Consider the following 15,770-nt stretch of genomic DNA (forward strand, 5'->3'; position numbering starts at 1 on the left):
AACAAGCAGATAAAGTATAGTATCGTGTTAGGTGCTCAGTTGAATCCGACTCTTTGCAGTCCTGTGGATTGTACCCTTGCCACACTCCTCTGTCCATGGAATTCTCCAGGCAAGAATACTGGAGTGGGTAGCTACGAGGGAATCTTCCCGACACAGGATTCAAACCTGGGTCTCCTGCATTGCAGGCAGATTCTTTACCATCTGAGCCACCAAGGAAACAAGCAGGTGGCATTCTTTATTGTTGCTGTTCAGTCGCTCAGTCATGTCCCACTCTTTGTGACTCCATGCACTGTAGCCACCAGCCTCCTTTTTCAGTGGGATTTCCCAGGCAAGAATCCTGGAGTGGGTTGCTATTTCCTTCTCCAGGGGCTCTTCCTGACCCAGGGATCCAACCTACATGTCCAGCCTCGCAGGCAGATTCTTTACTGCTGAGCCACTGGGGAAGCCCCAGCATCCTCTATACTGTAGCCTTTCTGAGGAATGGCTACAGAAGCTGTAGAGGTGACACTGTAGGACTGTGGACTTGTTAGACTTTACTTTAGAGATTGTCTTTCTAAGACAGATCATATGCCCCCCAAATCCTGGAGAGAACCATAAAATGGGATGTGTTTGAACTGGGGATGAGGAAAATAGGGATCTGGAGGAAGGTAAGTCAGTACGTCACAGTTTTCTAAGATAAGATGATATTATTGACTGATGCCACCACTTTTTCCCCACTAATGTAAGATATCGTCTTCTTTTTTTCTGGTCCCAATAGCACCCTCATCCATTGCTTTGGTCCAGGCTAAAGAAGTTACAAGATACAGTGTCGCTCTGGCTTGGCTGGAACCAGATCGGCCCAACGGGGTGATTTTGGAGTATGAAGTCAAGTATTATGAGAAGGTATTACTTGAATGAATAAAGTTCTCTTTTCTCCCTACTACCCCTCCTCCTTTTTACCTTCCTTCCCTCTTCCTTCCTTCCTTCTTCTCTTTTTCTCTATAGCTTTTGGCCAGTTACAAATTCTGGAATACGAGTAAATCACAAAGCCAGATGTATTTGGCTGTCCAGTCAAGTCCAATTGTGAATTTTATGCATTAAGTTGCTAGTCTTAAAAAAAATAGAAAAAATACATTATGTTCTAATATAACTGTATTTTTTCTTTATAGTCATGAAAGTCAAGATAGCTAACAAGGTCTAATCTATAAACCTTCTATCAGGGAGAGTGACTTATAAAAGTTGAAATAATGATCTGTTTAAGTAGATTACTGCTATTCAGAATCAAGGTGTGGATTTTGATGACTTTTAATAGAAAATCGGGGAAAGAAAATTACATTCTGCAGCCTCTTAAAGTTATAGAAAGACATTATTTTTACAAATAACTCACCTCTTTAAGGATAGAATTCTGAAGAGAGCTGTCTGCATTCAAGGTTGTCGAGAAAATGAACAATTGTCTTCTCTTTCCGTTTTAAAGATAATCACTTATTGGTTTCCTTAATAAAAGCAGGAAAAGGACAGGCTTTTTTCCCCCATTGAAACCAGATTATAACATTTTTGACATTTTCTAGATGGAAAATAGAAAACAGAAAAGGGACCTTCTTACAGCTGTTATTTCTGTTAAATTGCTGGGTGTGGAGTGAGTAAAGCCACCAACCATCATCTAATGTTCTTTTAAAAAAAAAGATCTGGATATGGTCAATGTCAATAGCGATCATACCTGAACTTCACATTTCTTTCAACATCTAAGTCACAATAGTACTTCTAACATTGAACCGAATATAGTGTTTAGAGTTCATCAATCTCCATTTACTTTCAGCCTCTGAGTGGACTGGCTCAGCTGCTTTAATATTGTGTCTGGAGTAAGTGGAGGATTTATTTTGCCACCTTCCTTCATCTTATCCTCTTGTAATGTAGGATCAGAATGAACGAAGCTATCGGATCGTCAGGACGGCCGCCAGGAACACAGATATCAAAGGCCTGAACCCTCTGACTTCCTATGTTTTCCATGTCCGAGCCAGGACAGCAGCTGGCTATGGAGATTTCAGCGAGCCCCTGGAAGTTACAACCAACACAGGTAATGGGTTCTGAGATTCTTTGTACAATCCAGGGCAAATCCTATTCTGTTGAAATCTAAGAGACTGTACAAAATTTTTGGTTAGGCAAACATTTTGTTTCAGAGGCTATTGCTTAAAATTAGATAGCCAGTATCTGTAACATAGAACACCTCTTGGTATTTAGAAAAGACTTTTTCATACTAGTATCTGATCTGTTTTTTCACATGATTGAGAAATACCTTATTTTTCTCATGTGCTAAGTCTTCTATAAACTGTGAAAAACAGGATTGCCAAGCTGACTAATTGACAGTTGCATAACTATCCTACATTAAGCTGGGGAGTTTTCTCCCTGGGAAGATTAGAGAAGGCAGCAAGTTTTTGTTGTTGTTCTCTCCTGTTTATTTCTAGAAATCTGTTCAAAACAAGTCAGATCATTTTTTTTACTATTATTTTTTAAGGCCCTCTAGACAACTACATCAATCTTTCAACACTGTGAGTTGTACCAACTGGATGATTGATTCAAAATGTTAATAGAGGGCATACCAATGAATAAGCAATATACATAAGATAACTACCCTTCAAAATTAACAAACCAAAACCGAGCCTAGTAGATAAGAAGCTGCTGGGACAGAATTCTCTACACCAGTTCTAGAAAATGATTTTATTCACATTCAGAAAACTAAGATCATGGCATCTGGTTCCATCACTTCATGGGAAATAGATGGGGAAACAGTGGAAACAGTGTCAGACTTTATTTTTTGGGGCTTCAAAATCACTGTAGATGGTGATTGCAGCCATGAAGCTTACTCCTTGGAAGGAAAGTTATGACCAACCTAGACAGCCTATTCGAAAGCAGAGACATTACTTTGCCAACAAAGGTCCGTCTAGTCAAGGCTATGGTTTTTCCAGTAGTCATGTATGGATGTGAGAGTTGGACTATGAAGAAAGCTGAGCGCCGAAGAATTGATGCTTTTGAACTGTGGTGTTGGAGAAGACTCTTGAGAGTCCCTTGGACTGCAAGGAGATCCAACCAGTCCATTCTAAAGATCAGTCCTGGGTATTCTTTGGAAGGAATGATGCTAAAGCTGAAACTCCAGTACTCTGGCCACCTCATGAGAAGAGTTGAGTCATTGGAAAAGATTCTGATGCTGGGAGGGATTGGGGGCAGGAGGAGAAGGGATAACAAAGGATGAGATGGTTGGACGACATCACTGACTCAATGGACATGGGTTTGGGTGAACTCCGGGAGTTGGTGATGGACAGGGAGGCCTGGCATGCTGCAGTTCATGGGGTCGCAAAGAGTCGGACACGACTGAGCGACTGAACTGAACTGATTAAATAAAATAAGAAAAAAAACCCAGAAAATTCAGAATTAAATCTAAAGAGGTTTAATATCCTTTGAGATTATCCTAGAAGGCTTCAAGGAGGAAGTGGGCAATAATGGGCAGATTTTTAACTAGTTGGGGTGTGTGTAGGGGAAGAGAGGATCATTCAAAAATACTTGTCCTTTTGGAAATTTCCAAGTGTCTTTCTCACTAAGGAATTCATCAGATCCTTGAGTTAGAGTTTAGGCTAAGAGTAGAAAGGAAAAGAAGAAAAGGCAATGAGTGGAAATATTTACCATAGGCTTTCATAAGAGTTTTCTGGTTGAAGTTTTTCATACAATTATAAAAAGAGTATTTTTGTCTCATTAAGGATGTCTTAGAAAGAAAATGCTGTTGCCTGAATACTTCATGAAGAGCAGAGTAGGCCGTGAGTCTTTCAAATGGTTTCAGAGAGTCGAAACTTGTGACAGTCAGAAGTTCTAACTCTTAGGACCTCACCCAAGGTGATGCTTGTGTAACTGTCTTTGCCAGTGCCTTCCAGGATCATCGGAGACGGGGCCAACTCCACTGTCTTGCTGGTCTCCGTCTCGGGCAGCGTGGTCCTGGTGGTTATTCTCATCGCAGCTTTTGTCATCAGCAGGAGGTAAGCACTAAAGCCACTCACTGCCCCCACCCTCTTCCCAGGTTTTCTGAGGGAGCTTTTTGTCTCCTCCACACAAAGCTGAGTCTTTTGATTAGCATCATAAACACAGCATTTGCATTGCCAACTCGCTCCTCTTTGCTTTGATCTCCCTACACCCCTGCTGGAACTGTGGGCTGGATCCTGGTGGCAGCCCTCACTGCAGAGAGTCCTAGAAAGACCCAGCTAACTCCAGGGAACCAAACTGAAAGCAGGCCATTGGGAGCCTTCTAGATTCTCTAGGCTGAAAGGTGTTATATTTATACCTCTCTTAAGCCTGGATTGATGGCCAAAGGCCAAAAAAAAACATAGAAAACTTGGACCTCAACATTGAGTTCTACCATCTGTCACCTGTGTTACTTCACGTCTCTGAGGCTTTGTTTCCTTTTTGTGAAATAGGGTAATAAAATACCTGTCTCTAAGAGCTATTGACAGGAGAGTTTTGATAGGCAAAATAGATAATCCAGCACACAAGTGCTATTTTAGCAAGATACTGGTTCATAATAACAGTAACCAAAGCAAGAAAGCAGATTCTGTGCTCCATCTTCCCTTAGGGAAAGCCAGAGACTTTTCCAGAGAGTACCCTTTGAGCGCTTTGTGAGCATGGCATTGTTCTTGGAAAAGGATCTAAAACAGCAATTACTTACTCTATGAGAGTTTGCAGTCTAACTTGGTACTTGAAAAACAGTCTCAAAAGAGAACTAGAACGAGTTTGACAGCATATTGTTTTTTGACCCAGTTTTTCTTACCTTGTCATCATCTCCACCTACTTTTAACACTGCCTGGAGCCTCCAGAAGAATGGGAGGGGTTTTGGGGGGCAGCTGCCCATCTTCAGTGTGTGTCCACATCTAGACCTTCTTTGTCTCACATGTTGACCTTCTCCAACCTTCACCCTCCCTGTGCCATCAACTGTTTGATAAGGTGGGGCTTTTAAGAGAAAATTTAGAACCCAGGATGTCAAAATGATCATCTTAATTGTAAATCTTTTCATGTTACAGAAGAGGAAACTGATACTCAGAAAACTGTAGTCCTTGTCCAGAATCACCCTGTTGCTTTAGCAGTAAATCTGTTACTGGACCACCACAGCCTTGCTTGGCCTCAGGCCACTGTATGTTGGCACTGTCTCTTTCTGCCTCTTTGGTTGGCCAGCTCATTGATATCAGAACACTGCCTTTGGCTATTTCCACTGGCCTGGGCCAGCCACCATGATTTTCTCTCACTTTATGGTACATTATGATTAGGACGATGACTATACATCTTCGTTTGCCTGGGTGGTTTGAGTTGTCACACGTATTTATTAATATCATGTATCTATTCTCACTCTCCAGAGTGTCCTGGAATATAGAGCTCAATCATCATCACGCTCACATCGTATAGAAAAGCTCCTTATTGAGTGTGGGCACCTGCATTTGTCATGATGTTTGTTCTTTCTGATGCACAGTCTGTTGGAGTACAACACTGAATTTTGTCTTGAAGAAGTTAAATCCACCACATTCAGTCCTCTTGCTGTCGTACACTACACACAGACAGACATCTAGACATGCCCACTGCCCTCTGTGTAATAGTACACCTTAGACTTTGGAAACTTCACCTTGGCCTGAACAGAATCTGAATTCCCAGAGTTCTTTCTTCCCCATGCTTTTGGTTTTGTAAGTCATTCAAGATGGACCTCTTTCTCATCCATTGCCATTTGACTTTGTGCATATACACGTGCTGGGCTCATACACACATGAAAACTACACGCCTTAATCTATGTCCGTCTGACAGCAGGGCTGATAGAGCAGGATGAGAAGTATATTTAAAATACATCAGCATTTGCTTTCGGTATTATATATTTCTGCGTTTGAAATTTTTACAGTGTATATAAAAACTTCTGTCATTGGAAAATAAAGATGTGGAGTGGGTTGCCATTCCCTTCTCCAGGGAATCTTCCTGACCCAGGGATTGAATCTGGGTCTCCAGCATTGCAGGCAGATTCTTTACTGTTTGAGCCACCAGGGAAGCTCTTTTACTTTCATTACATATTTCTATATTTGAAGTTTTCACATTGTATATAAACTACTTGTGTCGTTGGAAAATAAAGACGTTTAAAAGTCTAAAAGAGGAATAAAATCATTCATTACTGCCACCTCAAAAAAATACTTAACTGAAATTCAACTCCCCAGAATGCTCAGAACCATGTGAGATAACACTTGCTTATAGAAAGTAGAAAGGGAACGACAGAGGATGAGATGGTTGGATGGCATCACCAAATCAATGGACATGAGTTTGAACAAATTCCAGGAGATGGTGAAGGCCAGGGAAGCCTAGTGTGCTGCAGTCCATGGGGTGGCAAAGAGTCAGACATGACTGAGCAACTGAACAACAACAGATCTCATCTTGAGTCTTAACCAAAATTTTGGTTGGGAGAATTCTCTAGTTGTAGTCTAGATTTCTTTTAGCATGACTTTCTTTGTTTGTTTTTTTGCATTTTAAGTTGCCCTAAATACAGCAGTCAGACGGGAATAATTAGAAATAGTTCACCTCGTTATAAGTGTGTTTTTTTCCTTATGCTCTTCTTTGACAAAAAAAGAAAAAGGAAAAGCAGATGAAAATGTAATGCAGGAAGACAAGTTTATTAAAATCTGTAGCTATAGAAAATAGCATCACAAGCTTGATGACTTAATTTCCTTTCTGCTTTTATTGAACACTTTATTATTTAAGGCAGGATTGATCGAATTTCCAATTATGAGTCCCCACCTTAGAGAATTGAGCCTGTCAAGTTACCCAGCCATGATTCCTGTACCTTCTTCCCCATTTAAAAAAAATAAGTCACTTCCCAAGGCTGATAAACACTGCTTGGTGATTGGTCCTCAATGGATCACTTTTTAGAAAATGAAATGTCAACCCTTTGGCCTCCTATTGATTCTTCTTTAGTGTCAGACATAAAGCTGCCAGGGAAAGGCTGCCTGGAGCCAGGTAGCTGACAGGCTTTGCAGTGGTGGGTGCACACTCAGCTGATTCTTTTCCGCGTGCAGGCTGTGTGCTCTGTCGTGATGACCGTAGATGTTTGAATGGAATAAGATCAGGTGAGGAGAAAGGAGACAGGTACAGTGCAGACCAAAATCTGGTCCCTGCTTTTAAGTGAGAGTACAAATGAAAGATGGTAAATGGTATGCCTGAAACCCACGCTGCAGTCAGCCATCTGGGAAAGGAACAGATAAAACATCCTTGCCTGGAAAAGGATGGGGCTGCTTCTTGCCTCCTAGAGCCAAGGATGCAAAGTGAAAGTGTCAGTTGATCGGACACTTTGTGATCCCATGGACTGTAACTTGGCAGACTACTCTGTTCATGGAATTCTCCAGCCAAGAACACTGGAGTGGGTGGCCATTCTCTTCTCCAGGGGATCTTCCCAACCCAGGGATCGAAGCTGGGTCTCCTGCATTGTGGACAGATTCTTAACCATCTGAGCCACCAGGGAAGCCCTGGATGGTTGATAGCAATTTGGATGCAAGAGATGTTACCGCTGATACAGTGGCTCCCCATACCCTCGTGTCTCCTATGATGACAGGGGAGGTTAAAGATGTAAATGAGCAGAGACACAGTGACAAAAATTTTAGTCCTTATGATTAGCTCAAAGAAAAATGCTAGTTTGTCATTAAAAAAAAAAAAATGTCTTCAGGCTCATAGCCAGTGTCTTGCTAGTTTTTTTTTTTCTACTATATAACAATTGTTTTTTATTTCACTGTATTTACTTTATACTGAGAAGCCTGAGCTTTAGGCAAATCAGAGTTAATCTCTGATTTCTCCAATGAGAAGATCCAGTTTTTCCGTTTGACCAACTTGGAAATGTAAACATTTGGGGATCTCAGTGAAAATATCAGACTTCAAAGTTTATAAATTTTATTTATTTAAAATGATATACAGAATACATTGACTTAGACCTATTATATGTTTTTACCATCCACATTATGTTGAGGAAATTAACTTACATTTTTTATAAGCATCTTTGATCAGTGTCTTCCTGTGTCACTTATCATATAAGTTATAATTTAAGGATTCTGTCAGCTTTTCAGAGCATGTAATTATATCTACCATCTGGGGTTGTTAGAGGTGCAGCATTTCTTGTATTTATGTGATGTTGTCCCTAGAAATCTTCTCCTAGACCGCATATGTACATTCCATTAGCAACATGGCACCATTTCTTTATACTCCTGTAGGTGTACATTTGTGATTGCCACAGTGTAACTGCTTTATTGCTTTTAAAATTGATTTTTGACTGTTAGCAATGACATCATAAAATACAATCATAAGGTCATAACCTCAGGACTAATGATCCTAGTGACTGACTGTGTTAAATTTCTCTGACAACTCCCCCCACCCTTTTGTGTTAATGACTTCATCAGTTTACCTCCAGAAGTGTCCTGAATAGTCTTAATTTAGGTTGCTTTAGGTTAGTGTGTCTTCCCCAAATAGTATTTTTTGTTTGTTTGTTTAGTATGTATGAGAAACACTTTAAGAAAGGACTGAAATGCAAGATGAGCCCTTCTTTTCTAAAGGACAGTTTGGTGATCAGGCACAAGTATTGCCTGATAACCAGCCATAGGTGGTTTTTATACTGATCTTCTGATCATTGCTAGTGCTGCTGGGTTTCTAGTTATGTTAAGGTTATAAAGTACCCCTCTTACCTGAATTAAAGAAAAAATAGTGAATTGATTTTTTTTTTTTTTGATTGCCCTGGGTCTTCGTTGCTGTGCACAGACTTCTCTAGTTACAGAGAGTGGGGGCCACTCTTTAGTTGCAGTGCTTGGGCTTCTCATTGCCCTGGCTTCTCCTGTTGCAGCACATGGGCTCTAGGCACAAGGCCTTCGGTAGTTGCAGGATGTGGGCTCAGTAGTTGTGGTGCGTGGGCTTAACTGCTCCCAGGCATGTGAGATCTTCCCAGATCAGGGATGGAGTCTGGGTCCCCTGCATTGGCAGGCAGATTCTTATCCTGTGTACCACCAAGGAAGTTCAGTAATGAATTGATGTTAAGAAAAAAATGAAATGGCTGTGGCACAATTTGTAAAGGAGGGACATGGATGGCTCAGGGTACAAAATTGCTGGCATCTTGTATGTTAAGAATTTGAGGCTTGGAGAAGAGGTGAAACAATTAACTACAGAAGGTCACACAGCTAGTTAGTTAGTTGCTTGATCAGAACAGGAGTCCATCTCTCCTGACTTCCAATATTGCGTCTAGACAGATTATGTTAATGTCTTCTGAACTGGAAAATAGACCTACATCAAATGCTAATGTTGACAGTTGTAGCGAACCAGAGCTTCAGGAGTCTCCTCCATGATGTGATGTTGGTACATTTCTGTTCTGTGATTTAATGTGTTTCTAATGCATGCTATTAAGAAGTCAGACTTTGCAAGTTGGTGTTGTATTCTGAAGGTTACAATTTTCCTCTTTGGAGCTGAAACTCTTTTCATAATGCTAAAACAGTTACCATTCAGTCTCTATCTATCTCTCCTGGTGTCCTAATTGGAATATTATGATCACATAAGAATGAATACACTTAAATGTTAGCCTAAATTGGCTCTGATGAAGTCATGTAAATTTCTACAATTAGGGGGCAGATGGTACTGCGGGAACATTTCTAAACAACTTGTGTGCAATCGTTCGGTTCACTTCCACCCATTTCAAAATGTTGCTTGTGAAGAGCATTTAGCCATCATTTGGTGCAGGAACAATGACAGCTTAAGGAAGGGGAAAAAGAAGGATGACTTCGATGAATCTTCGTGGGTGATGCCATTAAACGCTGGAAAGGGTCCTCCTGGAGCCATGCTAGTTATTACATTGCTTTATCTTCTTTAATTTGCACTTTAGCTGAATAAATTACTTACCTTTTGCTAATTAGTTTTGGAACAGTGAACTCCATCAATCAAATCTGTCGACTCGATCAGGGAAGTTAGTATTTTCATAAAAGTGGGGTGTATATTGGGCCCTGCCACACTTCCCTCCACTATTTTGTTGGTTTTATCGGATAGTTGAGGAGCCAGGAGCAACGTGTTGGTTGAGGGGGCAGCACCAGGGGCTCCTGCTGTTCCTGGACACTGTCTGTTAATACCCCAATTCCAGTGGGCTTATTCACAGCTTTCAAAGTTTCACCTGCAGACAAGTCCCTTTAACTTAGTTGAAAGGTTTTATATTTCCTTCTGGAGCATTCACTCATAAACCACTCCCCTCTTTACCAATTTTTTTTTCTTTTTTTTGGTTTGTTTTTTTAATCAGCTTGCCCACATCTCAATAATTAGAAAATCTTCCACAAAGGTTCCCTTCTGTCATTCAGGTGATCTGCCTCAGATGTCAATTTCGCACCCTTTTAGATGGGTGTGGTTTCCTGTGGGCTGGCTGACCCAGTGATAAGCTCCAGTGGGCTTTCTTTCTCTGGACAATAACGGACACATTGTCCTACCCTGAACCAAAGGAGAAAGGGTCATCAGGTGACAAAGGGAGAGCAGGACTCAGGCTTTTTAGTTCTCAAGGTATTATTAAGTAGCTAATAGGCTACAATTAGCCTTTGAACAGTAATCCTTGTGTTTCTTTGTCAGCATTCCTTGTACTCCACTAGAGACTTTTCCAAGTAACACTCCAAGTAAAGTTTCTTTAAAAATACACCTTCTCTTCTAATTTACTTCCTCCTTCTGTGTTTAGAAGTATGAGGAAGGGACTGGCAGGTCAACCTTATAATGAATGATTCTTGCCGTTTTGCGTTGCCTCTGGCTTTGCACAGATTTCATGAATGTGTTGATGGAAATCAGCACTCCTAGGCTTCTTGAGACTTCTTTCTTCTGGTATCTATCAGGGTTTTTGACGAACTCACTGACAGTTTAAAGTTGGGACAAAAGCTTCCTTGCACAATGCATTTTTTTTTCTTTTTCTTTAAAGGAAAGAAATTCAGATCAGTTTCTTTATCTAAAGTGGTTTAAAAGATATACTTGTAATTTTAGATAATGCTTTTAGGAGCTCTGATAAGATACAATCTCCCAGGCTGGCAGGGCCCTATCGCACCCTTGGGACCTAGCCACGCGTTTCCCTGACATAAAATGTTTTCATAGTCCCTGACCTAACACGCTTGTATTTCCTTTAAAAGGAGAGGAAAGGGGGGAGGCTTGGAGGGAACCACATCTTTCATACAAGCGTCTGATTTCAGGTTGTTTAAACCTGTTTAGCTTCTTTGATGAAGCGATGGCTTTTGAGAGCAAGTGGAATCCAATTTAAGTGGGTTTACTGATATGAAATGTGCTATTACGTATAATTAACTCTCACCAGATATCATCATGTAACTTCATCTCCACTATGAGAGGCAGTGAGCTGGATGTGGCAGACACGCTCCTATATTTGCTGGAGAGTCATGGGTGAATGACTTGCCCGTCTGCCTCCATCGTTCACATCTGTACAGTGGGACTGAGTGTGTGTCTATCTGCCGGACTGCTTTCATTGGATTGTTAAGAAGATGCAATGAAATAACAGATGTGAAGGTTCTTTTAAAGGTTAAATGCAAAGTGAAAATGCAAGCTGCTATTTAAGACTGAACAACTTGACTTCAAAGTGAACTCTAGTAACTTCTAGAGGTCTGAGGTCTGTGTCTACTAAGCTGGTCCCTGCTTTGCAAACAGTTAGGGGAGGAGATAATATGTGTAATGAGAGCACTTTGAAAAGTTAAATGCAGTGTAAAAAGGCAAGGTATTATTATTTGCAAGGGAATTATACACACGGAGAAACATCTGTAGGCTCCGAGGGTCTGATTGCAGAGCTGGTTCCTGCATTGCTGACAATTTAGAGAGGAATGTGGATGAGGAGCTGGGATACGTGACTATGATTGGGCTGTTCTCTGGTCTGTGTGGCCCCCTTTCTTCCATGAGCATCCTGCCCTTCTCAGCTTGTTCAAAGTGCAGGGGTTCAGGTTATCGGATTCAGACAGGACCATACTGCTTCGACCCTCCGTGGCCATCAGGGAATCCTTTGTCACCACAGAGCTTCAGTTTCCACATATGTAAGAGTCTTGACTGACCTCATCTTTAAAGTGCTAAGAAAATTACAAGATGATTATAAACTGCAATGTAAACTTGACATTTTTGGCTAAAACATAAATGCACATGTTTTATTCACTAATGTGGTCTCATTTCCCAACTTTAGAGAGCTCTAATATCAACTGAGTTGATTTTCCAGTTTATTTAATGTATATACCTGTAGACACAGGGTATCTAGTGGTGCTAGTGGTAAAGGACCCACTTGTCAATGCAGGAGACCTAAGAGATGCGGTTTCAATCCCTGGGTCGAGAATATCCCTTGGAGGAGGGCATGGCAACCCATTCCAGTATTCTTGCCTGGAAAATCCCATGGACAGAGGAGCCTAACGGGCTACAATCCATAGGGTTGCAAAGAGTTGGACAGGACTAAAAGAACTTAGCATGCACACACGCCTGCACACATGGACACATGTGTACATGTATAATGTATCAAGATTACCGAGTAAAGATTTATATATACTCAAGGTTTCTTTTTCCCAAGATTTTTTATAACCAAGTCAGATATCACTCCTATGGGACATTGAGAGTAGAATGCCAACTGTAGGACCATACACTGTTTTTTAGAAAAAAGAATTAGCTACAAATGGAAACTTATTTTTACTCTTGCAGTATTTTCTACAAACTCTTAAGGAATATAATCCAGTATGAAGCAAATATTTACCTCTTAAATTGTCATTAATAATTTAGGAATTTGTATGCAGCAATTGAAGCCAATAACCACGAAACTATTGTTTTAAGGATATCATATAGCACGATAATGAGATAATGAGGTTTTGTGTGTGTGTGTGTGTGGTAGTGGTTACTGTGGTGAAAGCAAGAGAGCTTACTGTTGCTTATCACATACTGACCGTTATTGCCTTGTGCAGAATTCACCAAGGGAAATTTATTTTTTAACTTTTTATTTTGTTTTGTAGTATAGACGATTAACAACGTTGGGACAGCTTCAGGTGGACAGCAAAGGGACTCAGCCATACATATGTTTCATTCTCCCCCAAACTCCCCTCTTATCCAGGCTGTCACATAATATTGAGCAGAGTTCCCTGTGCTATACAATAGGTCATTGTTAGTTAGCCATTTTCAATGTAGCACTATTTACATGTCGATACCAAACTTAGAGAAACTAAGTGGGGAAATTATGTGTGGGGAAATTAGCCAGTAAATTATAATCTATCTTCAATACAATAAATTTCACCTGAAGATTTAAAATTCTAATTATATTATAAAATATTTGCTTTATCACCTCAGTTTAATACTGTGGTTAAGAGTAGAGACTCTGGACTCTGCTTGTATTCGAAACCATTATTTACTATTAATATCAAGGTGACAAGCTATCCACCGTATTATTTTACCTCCCATAAACCTCAGTTTTCTCATCTGTGAAATGTGTATACTACCTGACTTATGGTAGCAAAGAACTTGTGGTTTACAGCTTCTGAAAAAATATATATTTTTTATCTTTTAATAGACGGAGTAAATACAGTAAAGCAAAACAAGAAGCAGATGAAGAGAAACATTTGAACCAAGGTACAGAAAATTGGGATAAAAGTAATTTTATTTTTAGAGCATTTCTTGTGTTTTCAGTTTAGAAATGTCTAAATAATATTCGTTTGGCTATTAATATTGTATTCTGTTCATGGAATTATCCAAATAATATACTTCAGCATATCTAACTAAAATAGGTGATTGGTGTTTGTTTAAGGTGAGATTAAAGATGGAGATTGGGGAATTTCCTTAAATGCTTTTTTCCCTTATTTTATGCTCCACCCTGAAAAAGTTTTGGTAGCTGGCTCAGTTTTGTAGCTTGGTGGCAAGATTTAACAGGTAACAATTTTTCCGAAGTTAACATTTTGGGAACAAATACAACAAGGAATTGAACACACACGGCAGAATTTGTGCTGTGGAAATCGAGACTGTCAATATTTCTTTAGTGGACTTTAGTTATTTTGATGTTCCAAGTGGCTCCAAAGAGTAAATTCAAAGAATTGAATGACTTGAGGAAGATAGAAGACTGAAGTGGACAGTGGTTAGTGACTCTTCAGGAGTACCATCCAGTAGAACTTGCTGAGGTGATGGTAGGTCTTTATCTGCACCATCCAATTCATTAGCCAGTGACCACACACTGAAAAGCAGCTAGTCATGAATGAGGAAGTGAATTTTAAATTTCATTTAATTTTAAGTAATTTACATTTAAATAGTACCAAGTGGTTAAAAGCTACCCTGTTAGCAGGGGATGGGGCAGGAAGAATAATTTTGAGAAAGATTTTTTTGGCTAGAGCATGCCAAGTGATGAAGGGTCATGGAGTAGCCAGTAATTTTCCCTTTGTTCATCTTGTTCCTTTGCTAAAACCACACTTTCTCATTTGCATGCAGTATATATTTTTAATAACAAAAATGATGTAATTTTTTTTTTTTTGAGATGAGAACAAAACTGACAGTCTTGGGAAATCAAAGGGATCGGGCCAACCCGTATCCTACATCTCTCAGTGCCCCAAAGCTCCAGGAGCTCCAAAAGGGAGAGGCAAGGTGTGAATGCCAGTGGAAAGTTCCCACTAATTTCTAATGCATCTTGTCCAGACATCTCTGGCTGCCTAAGTGCTCACATTCTGAATTTAGCTTACAAGTGACTGTAGGGTGTGGCTGAATTACCCTTCCTGGTATTCAAAGCATTCATGATTCAGCTACAGTATTTTCTTCAGCAGAAGCGTCCAGGTGAAATTCAGTGTCTTTACTTACAGCACCTTCTTTCCAAAACTGAATAAAAGTGGAACTCCAATATAGAGTTTGCATTTTCAAATCAACTAGTAGATTAATTATCCCTCTTGTCCATTTAACCTAGGTTTAGTTTGTTTACTGTTATCAATTGTTGGTGGATATGGGGCAAAACGTGACAGCTTGTAGCACGACCATTTGAAACAGTTTCTGTATCTTCCCTAAGGGAAGAAAGCTGGAGATAGTGGACAGGACTTGAGCGGCTGATTGGGACAATATATATTTTTAAGTCATTTTTGTTGATTTCAATTATTTATTTATTTGTTGGCTGTGCCACATGGCTTGCGGAAATCTTAGTTCTCCAACCAGGGATCAAACCCTCACCGCCTGCGCTGGAAGCATGGAGTCCTAACCACTGGACCACCAGGGAAGTCCCCAGGACAACAATGTTTAGCTAACACATTCCAAATTCCCTTATGGAGACTCTCTTTCCCTCCGTGGGATAGGTGGTTTTTTTAAAAAATTTCATCCTTGAAGTGTGAAGGCGTTCCAGGAACTCTGTAGAGCTACAGCCTCTTACGTAGCAAACAATTCTCGTTTACCTGCTAACAAAACATAGAGCGAGACTTTAAACATTTTCCTATGCTATTTTTCTCATGCTAAGAAAACTGTTCCTGTGCCGAGTATTTTTAGATCCAGAGCACTTCAGTTTGTTAGTGGTTCCTGAAAAGTGTTCCGGCTTCCCAGGTGGCGCTAGTGGTAAAGAACCCACCTGCTAATGCAGAAGATGTAGGAGAGGCAGGTTCGATCCCTGGGTCAGGAAGATCCCCTGGAGGATGGTATGGCAACCCACTCCAGTATTTTTGCTTGGAGAATCCCATGGACAGAGGAGCCTGGTGGGCTACAGTCCGTAGCGTCACAAAGAGTCAGACATGACTAAAGCAACTTAGCATGCACGCAGAGAAGTG

General features: G+C 40.4%; 1 protein-coding gene across 3 annotated transcripts in view; it reads left to right on the forward strand.

The window, feature by feature from the left end:
* The window catches only part of EPHA4 (EPH receptor A4), a 161,948-nt gene that overhangs the window by 120,536 nt on the left and 25,642 nt on the right, over positions 1–15,770 (forward strand). For all 3 annotated transcript variants that reach the window (XM_086366384.1, XM_086366374.1, XM_086366394.1), the window contains 4 exons: positions 758–882; positions 1,894–2,053; positions 3,890–4,001; positions 13,559–13,617. In XM_086366384.1, the coding sequence (XP_086222510.1) occupies positions 758–882; positions 1,894–2,053; positions 3,890–4,001; positions 13,559–13,617 (456 nt within the window). The remainder of the gene's footprint in view (positions 1–757; positions 883–1,893; positions 2,054–3,889; positions 4,002–13,558; positions 13,618–15,770) is intronic.

The sequence above is a fragment of the Bos grunniens genome, chromosome 2 (genome assembly GCF_055505025.1).
Source record: "Bos grunniens cultivar Pamir isolate PY7600 chromosome 2, Bosgru_T2T1.0, whole genome shotgun sequence".
Classification (NCBI taxonomy): domain Eukaryota; kingdom Metazoa; phylum Chordata; class Mammalia; order Artiodactyla; family Bovidae; genus Bos; species Bos grunniens.